The 14,970-nt window shown below is 50.3% G+C and overlaps 1 protein-coding gene across 3 annotated transcripts in view; it reads left to right on the top strand.

Moving 5' to 3' along the window:
* The window catches only part of GAB2 (GRB2 associated binding protein 2), a 101,871-nt gene extending 88,957 nt beyond the window's left edge, over window positions 1-12,914 (top strand). For 2 of the 3 annotated variants that reach the window (XM_080374801.1, XM_080374802.1), the window contains one exon: window positions 5,798-12,914. In XM_080374801.1, the coding sequence (XP_080230927.1) occupies window positions 5,798-5,941 (144 nt within the window). In that variant the 3' untranslated portion in view covers window positions 5,942-12,914. The remainder of the gene's footprint in view (window positions 1-5,797) is intronic. The other variant, XR_013925929.1, reaches the window with a different exon arrangement.
* Window positions 12,915-14,970: the final 2,056 nt, after the last annotated feature.

The following is a 14,970-nucleotide window of genomic DNA, read 5'->3' as shown; positions in this document are numbered from 1 at the left end:
GTCCACATAACCCAGCAACAGGGCACCATGCTGCGACCATCTGCATGGGTCAAGGGCACTCATCCTACCTGACCCTCAACGGCAGAACGGTGGACATGTGTCTGAGAGCTAAGGCTGGGGCCTCTGCACCGTCTACCCTGGCAGTGGCTGATGCCCCCACCCAGACAGAGCTGCTGAAGAGCAAGGATGCAGTGCAGACCTCCAGCTGCAGGACGTGTTCAGACCTTTCTCCTGGGGCAAGGGCAGGTAGGAGACCTGCCTGCAAAAGATGTGCCCGGGTGGAGGACCTCCTGCAGCAGGTGACTGAGCTGCAGGAGGTGGTGAAAGGGCTCCGTAACGTCAGGGAGGCTGAGGAGGAGTTAGATAGCTGGCTCCAGGTGGTCTGTGGTGGATCCACAACCCATGGCCAAACAGCCAAAAACTCCCCCACCAACACACAGAAGGGAGGGGGGCCTATAATGCAGAATGGTGGAAGTTTGCAGTGACAAGGACCTGCAGGAGGAAAAAACTTCCCCCAAAGCCTGAGGTGCCTTGCAGAACCACTTCGCCACTTTGTAGACTGAGGAGGAAGGACCCACCACGCTAGGAGGGATGCTGGAGCCAAGGAGGACAGCCTGACCTGCTCCCTGTAAAACAACCAATGCAGCTAAGAAAAGGTGACGGGTGAGAGCAGTAGCAACTCTTTGGAGAGGTGCCCGTTTGCTGACCTGCTGCGCTCTCCAGAGAGGTGTGATCCTTACCCGGGGCTCGTATCGGGGATGTCACCAGGAGACTACCAAGCCCCATCCAGTCCCACTGACTCCCATCCGCTGCTGTTGTTCCACGTGGGCACCAGCGACACAGCCAGGACCGGTCGGGGGGGCATCACGAAGGGTTACAGAGCCCTGGGAGGGGCGGCCAGGGACTCCGGAGCGCAGGTAGTTTTTTCATCAGGGAAGGGGTTTGAAGGGGCCAGCTGGGTCTGGCGAATCAGCAGATGGTCACAGGGCTGGTACCGCAGCCAGGGCTTCGGCTGCTTAGACCATGGGACTGGCTTTGAGGAACCTGGTCTGCTGGGGGCTGATGGGGTCCATCTGTCAGAGAAGGGGAAGAGCATCTTCGGTCATAGGCTTGCCAAGCTGGAGAAGAGGGCTTTAAACTAAAGTTGCTGGGGGAGGGGAACCTCAATCCATCCCACTCCTACCAGTTTGATGCCAGTGCCAGCAAGAGATGCCCAGGGCCTGGAGATGTATCACGGGTCAGCAGGAGAGCACCTGAAGAGCAGCACAAAGGAATTCCAGCCACTCCAGCCAGTAAGCCAGCTCCATCAGGGGCCCAGCAAATGCACGTAGCATGGGGAATGAACAAGAAGAGTTAGGGATGTGCGCACACCTGCAGGGCTATGGTCTCACTGGCACCAGGGGGACCTGGTGGGATGGCTCCTGTGACTGGAGTGTTGGAATGGAAGGATACAGGCTCTTTAGGAAGGACAGACAGGGGAGACACAAGGGGGTGTCACCAGCTGGAGTGCAGGGAGCTCCACCTAGGGATGGGTTGAGGAGCCAGCCAAGAGTTTATGGGTCAGGATCAAGTGGAAGACAGGGACAGGTGACATTATAGTGGGGGTCTGCTACAGGTCATGCAACCAGGAAGACCAAGCGGATGAGGGCCTCTACAGACAGGAGCATCCTCATGTTCATAAGCACTCGTCCACATGGGAGACTTCAACCACCCCAGTACCTGTTGGAGGGACAACACAGCAGGGCATAAGCAATCCAGGAGTTTTCTGGAATGTGTTGATGATAACTTCCTTCTCCAAGTGCTAGAGGAGCCAACGAGGAGAGGTGCTGTGCTGGACCTTGTTCTCAGCAACAAGGAGGGGCTGGTGGGGGACAGGAAGCTCAGGGGCAGCCTTGGCTGCAGTGACCATGAAATGGTGGAGTTGAAGATCCTCAGGGCAGCAAGGAGGGTGCAGGGCAAGCTCACCCTGGCCTTCAGGAGAGCAAACTTTGGCCTCTTCAGGGATCTGCTTGGTAGAGTACCATGGGATAAAGCCCTGGCAGGAAGAAGGGCGCAGGAACACTGTAGATATTCAAAGATCACCTCTTCCAAGCTCAGGAGCGATGCGTCCCAACAAAGGGGAAGTCAGGCAAAAATGCCAGGAGGCTGCGTGGATGAACAGGGAGCTCCTGGGCAAACTCAAACACAAAAAGGAAGCCTACAGAGAGCGGAAGCCAGGACAGGTAGCCTTGGAAGAATACAGGGAAATTGTCCAAGCAGCCAGGGACCAGGTTAGGAAAGCTAAAGCCCTGATAGAATAACATCTGGGCAGGGCCATCAAGGGCAACAAGAAAAGCTTCTGTAGGTACATAGGTGATAAAAGGAAGACTAAGGAAAATGTGGGCCCTCTCTGGAAGGAAACTGGAAACCTGGTTACCTGGGACATGGAGAAGGCTGAGGAACTCCATGACTTTTTTGCCTCAGTCTTCACCAGGAAGTAGTGTAGCCACACTGCCCAAGTCACAGAAGGCAAAGGTAGGGACTGGGACAGTGAAGAACCACCCACTGTAGGAGAAGATCAGGTTTGAGAACATCTAAGGAGCATGAAGGTGCACGCATCCATGGGACCTGCTGAGAGGCATCTGTGGGTCCCAAGGGAACTGGCAGATGAGGTGGCTAAGCCACTATCCGTCATATATGGCAAGTCATGGCAGTCTGGTGAAGTTCCCACAGACTGCAAAAGGGGAAACATAACCCCCATTTTTAAAAAGGGAAAACAGAAGATCCAGGGAACTACAGGACAGTCTTTCTCACCTCTGTGCCCAGAAAGATCATGAAGAAGATCCTCCTAGGAACTATGCTAAGGCATGTTGAAAATAAGGAGATGATTGTTGACAGCCAGCGTGGCTTCACTAAGGGCAAATTGTGCCTGACAAGTTTGGTGGCCTTCTAAGACGGGTTTACAGTGTTGGTGGATAAGGGAAGAGCAACTGATGTCATCAACCTGGATTTGTGCGAAGCATTTGACACTGTCCTGCATGACATCCTTGTCTCTAAACTGAAGAGGCATGGATCTGATGGATGGACCACCTGGTAGATAAGGAATTGGCTGGATGGTCGCACTCAAAGAGTTGCAGTCAACAGCTTAATGCCCAAGCGGAGACTGATGGTGAATGGTGTTCCTCAAGGGTCAGTACTGGGACCGATGTTGTTTAACATCTTTGTTGGCAACATAGACAATGGGATCAAGTGTACCCTCAGCAGATTTGCCAACGTCAATCTCTGTGGCATGCTAGAGGGAAGGGATGCCATCCAAAGGGACCTTCACAGGCTTGAGGAGTCGGTCCGTGCAAACCTCATGAAGTTCAACAAGAACATGTGCAGGGTCCTGCACGTAGGTCGGGGCAATCTCAAGCACAAATACAGTCTGGGTGGAGAATGGGTTGAGAGCAGCCCTGAGGAGAAGGACTTGGGGGTGTTGGTGGATGAGAAGCTCAACGTGATCTGGCAATGTGCACTTGCAGCCCAGAAAGCCAGTCATGTCCTGGGCTGCATCCCCAGCAGCATGGCCAGCAGGGCGAGGGAGGCAGTTCTGCCCCTCTGCTCCATTCTGATGAGATCCCCCCTGCAGCGCTACGTCCACCTTTGGGGCACCCAACATAAGGACATGGACCTGTTGGAGCAGGTCCCAAGGAGGGCCACGAAGATGATCAGAGGCTGGAGCCCCTCTGCTATGGAGACAGGCTGGGAGAGTTGGGTTTGTTCATCCTGCAGAAGAGAAGACTCCAGGGAGACCTTCTAACAGCCTTCCAGTACCTAAAGGGGCTGACAAAGAAGCTTGAGAGGGGCTTTTTACAAAAGCCTGTAGTGATAGGACAAGGTGGAAGGGCTTGAAGCTGAGAGAGGGGAGATTTAGGTTGGACGTGAGGAAGAAACCCTTCCCCGTGAGGGCGGCGAGGCGCTGGCCCAGGCTGCCCAGAGCAGCTGTGGGTGCCCCATCCCTGGCAGGGCTCAAGGCCAGGCTGGACGGGGCTGGGAGCAGCCTGGGCTGGGGGGAGGGGGCCCTGCCCCTGGCAGGGGGTCTGGAACTAGATGGTCTTGAAAGTCCCTTCCAACCAAACCATTTTGTGATTCTATGGCTCTATGGTCTGCTGCTATATTAATTCTAGGTCGGACTCAGGCTCTGTTGCATGTCTGCAGCCTTGCTGGAAGTGTCACCAGAAGCATGGATGTGCAAGGGTTCAGGGATGCTGATGAGACCAGAAATTCATCTAAAGATTATGTATTCAAAAACTGTTAGGAGTATCAAAAAAGGTTTTTTTCCTCCTCCAGAAGAACAGGTCCTCCAAAGCCAGACTTGGGTTTTCCAGCTGAGGTACTTTCCGGAGCTCATTCAGATAATGCTGGGCACCTACCGGCTGCCAGTCAGGTGCCTTTAAAGGGTGCCATTTGGGCAGGAGAAGTACAAGCTGCTTTGACAAAGTGGAGCTAAAGTTTAAAAGCTAGATTATGTTGAGCTGATCAAGCCATTTCCCGGTGAGAAAGAGCTGTGGGGAGGTGAGGGGTCGGGAATGGGATGTCTCTGCCAAGTGTCCTGTGGAAATGTGAGAGGGGAACAGCCTAAAGACCCAGATGTTGGTGACTTTTGTCCAGGCTCATACACGGGGAAAACAAGCCTCATATTATTGCTAATTGTAGGAAAATAGGGGAAGGGATGAACTCAGGGCATCCCCACATCCAAAGGAAACCATCTCTCCTGAGGTGACAAGTGAGGCATAAAATTTTCATGCGATGGAGATTTCACAACCTCCCCAGTAAGGCCACCTACCAAAATGAAGAAGACACCCAAGGATGACAGAGTGGGCTGGGGGGGGACCAAAGGCCACTGGGTGCCGCTCTGAGCAAACTGGGTGCCACTCTGAGCAAACTGGGAGGGGGAATGAGAGGCTGGCTCAAGTAAAGCAGCACCTGAGTGAGGGGTCAGCGAAGGACAAGGCATTGTCTAAACCTTTGTGGGAGCCACCTGTGAGTTGGCCTCAACTTTTCAAACACCACCTTGTTTCCTAGGCAAAGCATCCCACTGGTTAGGTCTTCTTACTGTCTGACAGTTGTCCCTTAATTGTTTATTTCTGCCCAGCCATATTTCTGCAGATATTACCAATTTAAAGCATATCTCAGCCTGGAAAGGTGGTTGTAAGCCATTAAAAAACATCACCTGGCTCCAGCTGCAAGCAGCTGAGGGTCCTCTTGTAATGCTTGTAGTGGCAGGCAAAACTCCAGGACTGAAGAAGCTATGGAAAAATTATCTCCTTCTTCCTCAGCAGGTCTCCTGGGTGAACCTGCAAACATATCTGTTGTTATGGGGATGGAAATAGTCTAGTGCCATAGGTACATGGAGTCAGCACAGCTAAGAGGGGTGGAGCTGGGATTTTTGTGTATCTGTAAGAGTTCTTGAGGTGTTTACACAAAAATGAGCAAGGAGCAATGCTAAATTTGCAATGTCAGCAGTTAGGTAACACATTTGCAGCCAAATATTCATGTCCCAGAGTTGACATGAAGGTAGACACCCAGTTTGCTGTTTCTTCCCTCCCATTGCACCATAGTCTCACGCAAGCAAGGTGCAGGGCAGACTGAAATATCTCCTCCAGGAGCCGTTGGGAGGTTAGAGGGAGGGTGGTGAGCTATGGAGTCTGCAGGAAAACAGGGGGGGGTGCCAGTGGACTTGCAGCATCCACAGTGCTGCTGTGGGAAGGAGCGAGAGGGAGCAGCGAGGAGCTAATGAGTGACCAGGCGGTGGCCGTGTTTCTCCTCCCCACAGCCCTCCACCTCGTCGGTCGCCTCAGATGAGAAGGTTGATTACGTGCAAGTGGACAAGGAGAAGACACAGGCGCTGCAGAGCACCATGCAGGAGTGGACTGATGTGCGGCAGTCCTCGGAGCCCACCAAGAGCACGAAGCAGTAGTGCCTGGGGCAGGCAGCGAAGCAGGCTGACAGCTCTGCTAGGCTGGATTTCTAAGACTTGTCCGCGGAGAGGAGAGGGTCTTCATTTTTTTATTTTTTATTAAGGCAAAAAGAAATTTAATTTCAGGGGAAGACTTGGCGGATACTGTTTGCCAGTGATAAAGACCAACTGTGTTCGGTGGCTAGGTTTGTGCTTTAGCTGCTGGATGCACAATCCAGGAATTTGACTTAGCAATACCAGGTTTCACCCTACACATCTTTTGCTTACAGCTATTAAAACCACCTTGTACGTGCTAACACTGATCATCTCTCCCCATCTCCTTCCACGCTGTACTCCCAACCCATGCCATGCAGGTTTGCAGCATCTCTCATAGGACATCATTCCCCAGCTCTGATTCCCCACTCCTTATGGTTGCCCTCTTCTCTGCCTCCTCACAATCCCAAAACTGAGCAAGGACCATTCCTTTTGAAATCACTTTCATTGTCCCATCTCTTGTAAATAATATGTTCAAAACCTCTGAGGGCTGTTCTTCTCCTGGTGGGACAGCCCCCATGGTTTTGATTGTGGTTGTTAACCTTCAGAAGCTTGAAGAGCATCCAGACTTTTCCACTGAGCTGACTTAGAAACCCAGGACTTGCCCCGTTCTCACACACATGCATGTGTGAAACAGCCATGTTTGTTTGTTTGGATGTCTTCTGCTGTTGATGCTCTCCAACATCTCTCAAAGTCAATGGGATGGACATATTGGCTTTGGATGGCAGAATTTAAGCCCTGACCCACTGCCTATCTGAAATCAATTGCCCGTGAATGTGGCCTTACGAACCAAAATCTGCCCTTTGTGGCACCAAAAGAAATGCAGAGAGTGAGAGTCCTCTACCTGTAGCCATCATGAGAGGCTCTTTGGTTGAGTACAAGGGACACAGGGAGGCTCTGGAGACTCTGTATATCTGGACTGGCACAAGGATGAGTGACAAGGAGGGAGTGGAAGGCTGTTGGGAGCACTGGGAGAAGGCAGATGCTGTACTGCAGAGGTTGGTCTTGGGTGAGGAAGTCCAGTGGGGTGTACTTTGGAGGAAAGGAGTAGTGTAATTGAAATGTTGGTTGATGGTGAGGTCTTAGGTGTGGGAAGAGGCTGGTCAGGAGAGTCAGGGCAAGGTGTTTCAACATTAGCTTTGATGTAGCATTATGGTTGGTTTGTGGTGGGTGCGAAGGGCTGGATTAGGTGTTTTCTCCCCATCTTCAGCAATGTTTCTCAACACAGAAGTGGGGCTTGTTGACATTAACGACTCTAGGCTCTAATTATGGGTGGGAATCTGCTGTTGCCCCTTGCCAGCATCCTTGACACATCCAGGTTTTGGGATTATTCCCCAGGCAGCTGCTGGGTGCAGAGCCGAGAAGGAAGATACAGTTCATTGCAGAGATAATAATTCATGATCTCATGAAAACAGGAAGAATTAATGATTGCCGTGGAGCAGCCTGATTGCCAGACAGCAAGCACTGACATGAATAAACAGGCCGCCTGCAAACCGAGAGCCAAACCGAGGAGACATTAGAAAGATTAGGTAATAATATCTACTAAAAAGCCGGAGCTATTCTTTCTGCAGGCTGAACCCCTCCCAGTGCCATGGGCTCTGTGTTCCACCAACACCACCAAGTCATATTGATTATTAACACTTAAGCATTAACACATTTGTTTAATCTTGTTCGCATTTGGAAAGAGCCAGACGTGACCCACATGGGGATAGGGTACCAGTCCCTTAAGGGCTGCGTGCTAGTAAAATAAATCTTGAACTTCCAACATCGGTTTATATTTTCTTCTTGCATGCCATGAAAGGGAAGGTTATTAATGGAAAAGCTCTGACGGCCCTTTTAAGACACTGAAGTGTTGGCCTTTTACAGGAATAACAAAGCAAATAGCCTAATGCTCATGGTAAAAAGAATAATCATCTAGGGGGGAAGAAAAAAAAAAAAAAACCACACCAAAACCCAAAGGGAAGATTTAGCACAGCCAGATGCTTTCTGAAGGTCAGGGAGTGTGATACAGCCTGCAAGGGCCTTTGCCTCTCATTGGGGGCTTGCACGCTTGCATAGTGAGATAATGAAATGAAGAGCAGAGTACAGTGCTTCAGATTTCTATAGCCCCTGTCATCACTGCATCTCAGGGGAGACTAAACATTGGGGCTGATCCAGAGTGTGTTCACCCGGGTGGGAGTGAGCTCCCCATCCCCACCGAAAAGCAAATGTGACTCAACTGGGAAGCTGATTTTTTCCTATTTCATCCTCTTAAACTGTTGGGCAGGCACAAAGGAAGATGAGGCTGGGGGAGAAGGGTTATGGTGCACGCTGGATGTGTTTTCCTGCCAAAAGCTGTGCTGCTCTCCTCTCACGCGAAAACGCAGCCACCTCTGGGGTGGATTGCAGCAGCAGTTTTGGGAATAGTTCTTTAGGCTGCTTTGGGTCTCTCTCAGTAAAGCAGTGCAACTATTCTCAAGATGAAACAGCCCAGCTCCAGGCTAAAGAAAATCTTGAACTGAACCAAAAGCCTGGAGAAATGAAATGATAGCCTATGCTCAGGTTCTTGTTTTCATCAGGGAGATGGGGAGCTCACCAAGTCCCAAAAGCACCCTGAAAGTGGGCAGGCGAGGGGGAGGCAGCAGCAGCGGTCATTTCTGGTGGTGCAGTGGCTTGAGAGACAGTGCAATGAGCTGGGATGTGTTTCGAGCCGGTGCCCTGTGCTTCTGCGCTGGGACCAGGTGCGTCTAGTGCCTGCTCCCATATTTAATCCAAAGCCCTTTGTGGTGCTGGAGAAACCAGTCCTTTCTCTCTATGTCCTACAAATGTCTATTTGTTCATGGGGAAAGCCCTGGCATGGGATAGCTCTTTTCCCAAGCTCAGGCCTCCAGCTTTAATGATTTGCTTTCATGAGAATCCCCGCAACTGGCCCTTTGCATTTGGCAGACCAAGGAACAAAACATCCCAAAAGTAGCTATTTCACAACTGCTGGTCGCTGGTGCCTCTCTGCTTTGCAGTGAGGCTTACATTTTCCCAGAAACAGACATATTTCTCCATTTTTTTCCCAGCTAAGCACCAAGCAAATAGCCTCTCCAAGCTAAGTATCAGCCCATAGACTCTATGCATTGCCATGTAGGCATGACTGTATCAGCCCCTCCTGAAAGCCATTAAGTAATCAATGGCTGCAGTGGAAATAGTCATTCCTGACAGTTGCCAAGCTGATTACAGCAGTCCCTGATGATTAATGTTTGTGCAGTATTTAGTCTTAAACCATATTGAAAAGCAGCTGGTTTAATTACACGGACTGCCAAGAACTTTGTCCTGAAGGCATTGAGTTTATCACATCCACTCTATACTTGGATGCTCAAGTATTACTGACGCTTTTGTTAGAAATAGGTATTTTAGGAAGCTGAGAACATTGGAAATGATTCATTTTAACTGCAATTAAAATGGCTTGAGTCTTCACGTCAGAGCCTGCTCTTCAGCTCTATGGTCCCATTTAAGAAAAGAGATGTGCTTGTAGGTGTGCGTGTGCTCATGGAGAAGGGTTGTCTGTGGGACAAGCATCATGACCTCAATATTGAGTTTTATGAAGTACCAGGGTCATGGATCAAAGCTCTCCCCGAGCTTTAGAATGACTAAGCTAGACGTTTTAAAGGCAGAAGTATCAAAAAACATGTATCCCTCACTGTGTGTGACTGCCGCTTATGGTTCCTCTGTCTGGTGGGATGTGTGAGCTGCCTTGGAGCTGATTTGCTCCAAACTGACACTTGAGTGTTTAGTGGGAAATACATTTCAAGCTCTAAATGGATGACAGGCTTATGCTTAGTCTCAGGTTGGAGAAACAAAATACGTGTGAGTGCAGACTGTGCCAGGAGAAATGTGAGTGTCTGGCAGATAGGGTCAAATCCAGGGCTGGAACCAAAATGTAGCTAAGGCCTGGGTGCACGGGGGGCTAACGAGGATGGAACTGGGCCCAGGGCCACCAGCCACTGGCAAGGTTTATATATGGGGGAACATGAGGTTGGGAGGAAAGAAAGCAGGGAGTTTGCCAGCAAGATCTGAGTCTTGGTCCTCCCCGTGTGCTCCTTTGGCATGAGTCTCGAGTCAGCTATATAGAGATTTGTGGGTTGTGGAGTGGGGTTTTGGTCAGTAAAAGCCACGGTGGGAGGAGAGTTCCCACCACTCTCACGACTTATCCAGGGCACTTCACTCTCAAGGGGTTCATCCTGCCCGACAACATGATGCCTCAGTGCTCTGGCTTTCAGGGAGCCCTGGTCAATGCACCCAGCTCTGAGCTGGGCAGGAGAAACCCTGCTGGAAGTGTGGTGGGGACATGGTCGTGCTGGGACACACCTTGCTCTGGGGCTCCCATGAACTAACCATGGGGCAGCAGTGCCATGGGCTTCACAGGGTTGTCGCATGAAGAGCCACCTCCATCCTTGGAGTTTTTCAAGACCCAGGGTGGATCAATCCCACAGCTGACCCTGCTTGGAGCAGGGGGAGGGACCAGAGACATCTCTTCCCCCCAGTTTACCCTGAGACTCTGTGCTGCTGGGGCTGAGCAGAGACTCCTCCATGTGAGGGAAGGGGCCAAAGGTATTGCCTAGAGCTCTATAATACCTGAAACAGAGCTAGGGCCTCTTTTCTGGCCATGAAGCCAAGTGGCAAAGCACAGCTTACCCCTAAGGCCATACCCCACGGTGAGGGAACCTGATTCACACTGGGGCCATCCCTTGCACCTGGGAGAGGGCTGGCTAGCCCAGGCCAAGTCGTCCAGGACACAGACACACAGTCCGAGCAACTGGGAGACAGCTTGAACCTGTAAATTTGTTAGGGCAGACATCAACCCAGAGCTCTCTGCAGCTCCACGCCAGCTCCTACACCCTGGCATCCCAGTCCCTTGAGCATACCGGGAAGACTTGGCTTGCTTTGGCCACCCAATGATCATGGCTCCTTGGGAGGGGTAGAGCCATGCCCAGGTCTTATGTGGTGGTGGACTTCAGTAGGAAGATGTTTAAATAGCTTCCAGGTCCTGTCTGATCTTCCTGGCCTAGGAGGCAAGTAAGAGGATGGTTTTGTCAATTCATGCTTGCGTTGTGTTGATGTTTTCCCACCTGGTGATGTTGCTATTCCATGTAAAATTGACACTCACCCACACAGTGTGTGCCGTTGGAGGAATGTTGTCTGAAGGAGATGGGTGCAGTGGGGCTGTGCCTGTGGAGAAGCCCTAAAGGGTGAAGAGCAGAGCCTAACCCCACCCCCAGCCAGAGGACACACATGGCCATCAAAGAGCCATCAAGAAAACCAGAGAGACCAGTCCAGCATCAACTCACAAGGGCCAATAAACCAGTTTAGGGCCCCTGGTGAGTCCCTGTGCCTCTCTTCTCTGCCCAGAAAGCACCAGCCCGCCCACATGTATGCAATGATCTTGCAACTGTTAATAAGGCTCTTGCAGGTAGACATGTGCACCTTTTGATCATGATTTGTCCTTGGCTGGAGCAGTTGATCCCTCCATCAGCTTGTCCTTGGTGTCACAACCTTGTAGTCGTAATTTTATCTCCTTGTACTTGTGCTGTTAATCAGGTTGCTACTTCAGTGGCTGCTCTTGAGAAAATTTGATATGTAGCAAGGTGTCACCAAACAGCTCTCTCCATGCCAATCCACCGCCAGCCGGTCCTGGCACAGTGTCCAAATTTTAACACCAGCCAGCAACATCTGGAGCAGAAGCTGACCACATGGTTCCATCTCTTGATCTAAAAGAGCTCAATGGATTTGCTTCCGATCAGCAGGCTCTTAGTTTTTGATGCAGCCCATTGCTAACATATAACGGGTTCATTTGTAGGCCAGTGGGTTGACTACATGGGAGAGGTTTGCCCCAAGACCAGAAGATAAAAAAACATTATTTTTATTGTTGTTCTTTGGGTGATACCACACTTTAACTTCAGGTGGGTCGAGGGAGTTCATTTGAACTCTGCATCCTGCTTTTTCTCTGGCTTGTAAAATGAAGATTTTTAGTACTTATTTCCCAACCTCACAGATGCATCACGAGGTGTAATTAATTGGCATCTAATAATGCAAAGAGCTGTTTTGAGTCTGCATGCAATGGCCGGGAAGCATGTGGTGCTACCCCATTGTCATGTCCAGCATCACACATGACACTGCACATCCCGCTCTGCAAAACTCATTAAAAACCCCTCATCCCTAATTACCAGGGTGGAAAAAAAATTGGCAGGATTTTCTGCTGAGCAAGGCAGGTGGGGGAAAAGCCGTTTGCACAGTTTCAGCATTCTGCTGCCACGTTGACCCTGAAAATACCACATTTTCTTTGAGAGCCCTTTGAACGTGGTGGCTGAAGCACATCACAGAGAGGGGAAGGGAACAGGACCCTGGGCTCCACGGGGAGCCCACTGCTAAGTCCCATAGGGTTAGGACCAAACCTTTAGATTAGTTGAGTCCCACTCAGCCCAGCCCTTGGGGAAGTCAGCAGGTCCCCGTTGACTTTGGGCATCCCTGCGTGGGAACGGCCCCAGCCACATTAGGGTAGCTTCCTCTGTTTGTTTCTTAACCCGCTGCGAGGTGGGGTCGGAGCCCCGGCTTTGAAGCCGTTGTGTCGGCAACCGATTCGCAGGGATGTCTTGTGTGTTTCAAAGCCTATGACTGTTCGTAAAGAGGAGTATTTTTACTTTTTTTTTTTTTTTCCCATTTGTAGAAGGAAGGACAAGAGTAATCTGTGGCAAACTGTACAGTACGTGTCTTCTTGTGGTGTCACTGTTTGAATGGTTATTAAGTTTTCAAATCACTGTGGACAGCTAATAAGTTATTAATTTATTCTTCGGGGGGTTGTTGTTTTGTTTTTTTTTTTTAAGTAATTTGAAACAATTATTTATCCTGTAAATTGGTCTTGAGTGAAGCCTAGATAATACTTTTTTTGCTGTTAATAAACATGGTACATGTCTGACGTGAATGTGATCTCATTTTTAAGTACTGTATGTGCAGCAGGAAAGCAATGGGAAAATAGAAGAATGAAAATAAAAAGACCATCTCTCACTGGTGACTCCCGGCATGGATTCTGAGTGGGGAATTAATGACAGGATCAAGTTGAATCGTGCAGCAACTTTAAAGCTTTCAGAGCATATTCCCAGCGTGTCACCAAGTATCTCCTTATAGCTTCAGGTGTCCTGTCTGCCCAATAAGGACCTTGAGGATGCAGTTAGGGTTTTCCTGATACCAGAACCCAAACTGTGCGTTTTTCGTTGCTGAAGTGAAATTCATACTATGTATCTGCTCCAGGGATACACTTTGCTGTGCACAGGGTGAGGACAAATGCTGGCTTCCTCGCCGATCAGCAGCTCAGTGCCTGTGAGCCCCAGCTCAGGCCACCAAATCTCCCATAAAACCTAAGCACAAGAACACATCTTTTTCCCCAGAGTTAAAAATTCAAGTCCCCCCTTCAAGACACTTACATTTACTTTAACAATAAAAAAAAAAAATTAAAAAAAAGACACCTGTGGAAAGACACCTTTACAGCACAGTCCCTGTAACCCCCTTTTTTTAGCAAGAGTAGCATCACCTCACATCTGCAGCACATCTGGGATCCCAAATCTGGAGCTGGGGACTCCATTGCAGGCTCTCTTTTGCTAGAGGCCTGTGTGTCACTGTGGGCCATACTATCGTACACACTTTACCAATATATCATATACAAATATTACTGTTATTACTAACACAAATATTAATATAGTATGTACTATAATTGGTATAGCATAGATAGTAACATACTATACTAATGCTATACTACAGTTCTGTAAGGCTTTTGATACAGTGCCCCATAACTTTCTTCCTCTAAACTGAAGAGATAGGGATCTGATGGATGGACCATCTGAAGAGTTACAGTCAACAGCTCAGTGTCTGAGTGGAAATGAGTAACGAGTGTTGTTCCTTAAGGGTCCGTACTGTTTAATACCTTCATCAATTACATAGACAGTAGCATTGAGCGCGCCCTCAGCACGTTTGCAGATGACACCAAGCTGAGTGGTGCGGATGCTACTCTAAAGGACAGGATGCCATCCAGCGGGACCGTAGACAGGCTTGAGGAGTGGGTCTGTATGAATCTCACCAAGTTCTACAAGGCCAAGTGCAAGGTCCTGCACTGGAGTTGGGGCAATTCTTAGTATCAATACAAACTGGGAGATGACTGGACTGAGCAGCCCTGAGGAGGACTTCAGGATACTGGTGGATGAATAATTGGACATGACCCGTCAATGTGCACTCGCAGCCCAGAAAGCCACCCGTGCCCTGGGCTGCATCCCCAGCAGCGTGGCTGGCAGGGCGAGGGAGGGGGCTCTGCCCCTCTGCTCCCCTCTGCTGAGACCCCCCCACAGCGCTGCGTCCAGCTTGGGGGTCCTCAGCATCAGAAGGACACGGACCTGTTGGGGCGGGCCCGTCGGAGGCCACGGAGCTGGTCAGAGGGCTGGAGCCCCTCTGCTGTGGGGACAGGCTGGGAGAGCTGGGGCTGTGCAGCCTGGGGAGGAGAAGGCTCCGGGGAGACCTTAGAGCAGCTCCCAGTGCCTGGAGGGGCCGACAGGAAAGCTGGGGAGGGGCTTTGGGCAAGGGCAGGGAGCGGTGGGACAGGGGGGAATGGCTTGAAGCTGAGAGAGGGGAGATTTCGGTTGGACGTGAGGAAGAAACCCTTCCCCGTGAGGGCGGCGAGGCGCTGGCCCAGGCTGCCCAGAGCAGCTGTGGGTGCCCCATCCCTGGCAGGGCTCAAGGCCAGGCTGGACGGGGCTGGGAGCAGCCTGGGCTGGGGGGAGGGGGCCCTGCCCAGGGCAGGGGGTGGGACTGGCTGGTCTGTACAGCTCCCTTCCACACAAACGATCCCATGGTTCTATAATTCTATAATATTGATGATGTATTACTAATACTTATCATATATTACAATATACTACTAATAGTACACTATAGCTATAATATTATATGATATAGTGATAGTATATTATATTTATTATTTTAATAAATTA

Source organism: Falco punctatus, assembly GCF_963210335.1.
Source record: "Falco punctatus genome assembly, chromosome: 2".
NCBI classification, from domain to species: domain Eukaryota; kingdom Metazoa; phylum Chordata; class Aves; order Falconiformes; family Falconidae; genus Falco; species Falco punctatus.
The sequence above is the reverse complement of the archived record's forward strand: the minus strand, read 5'-3'. Positions and strand labels throughout refer to the sequence as shown.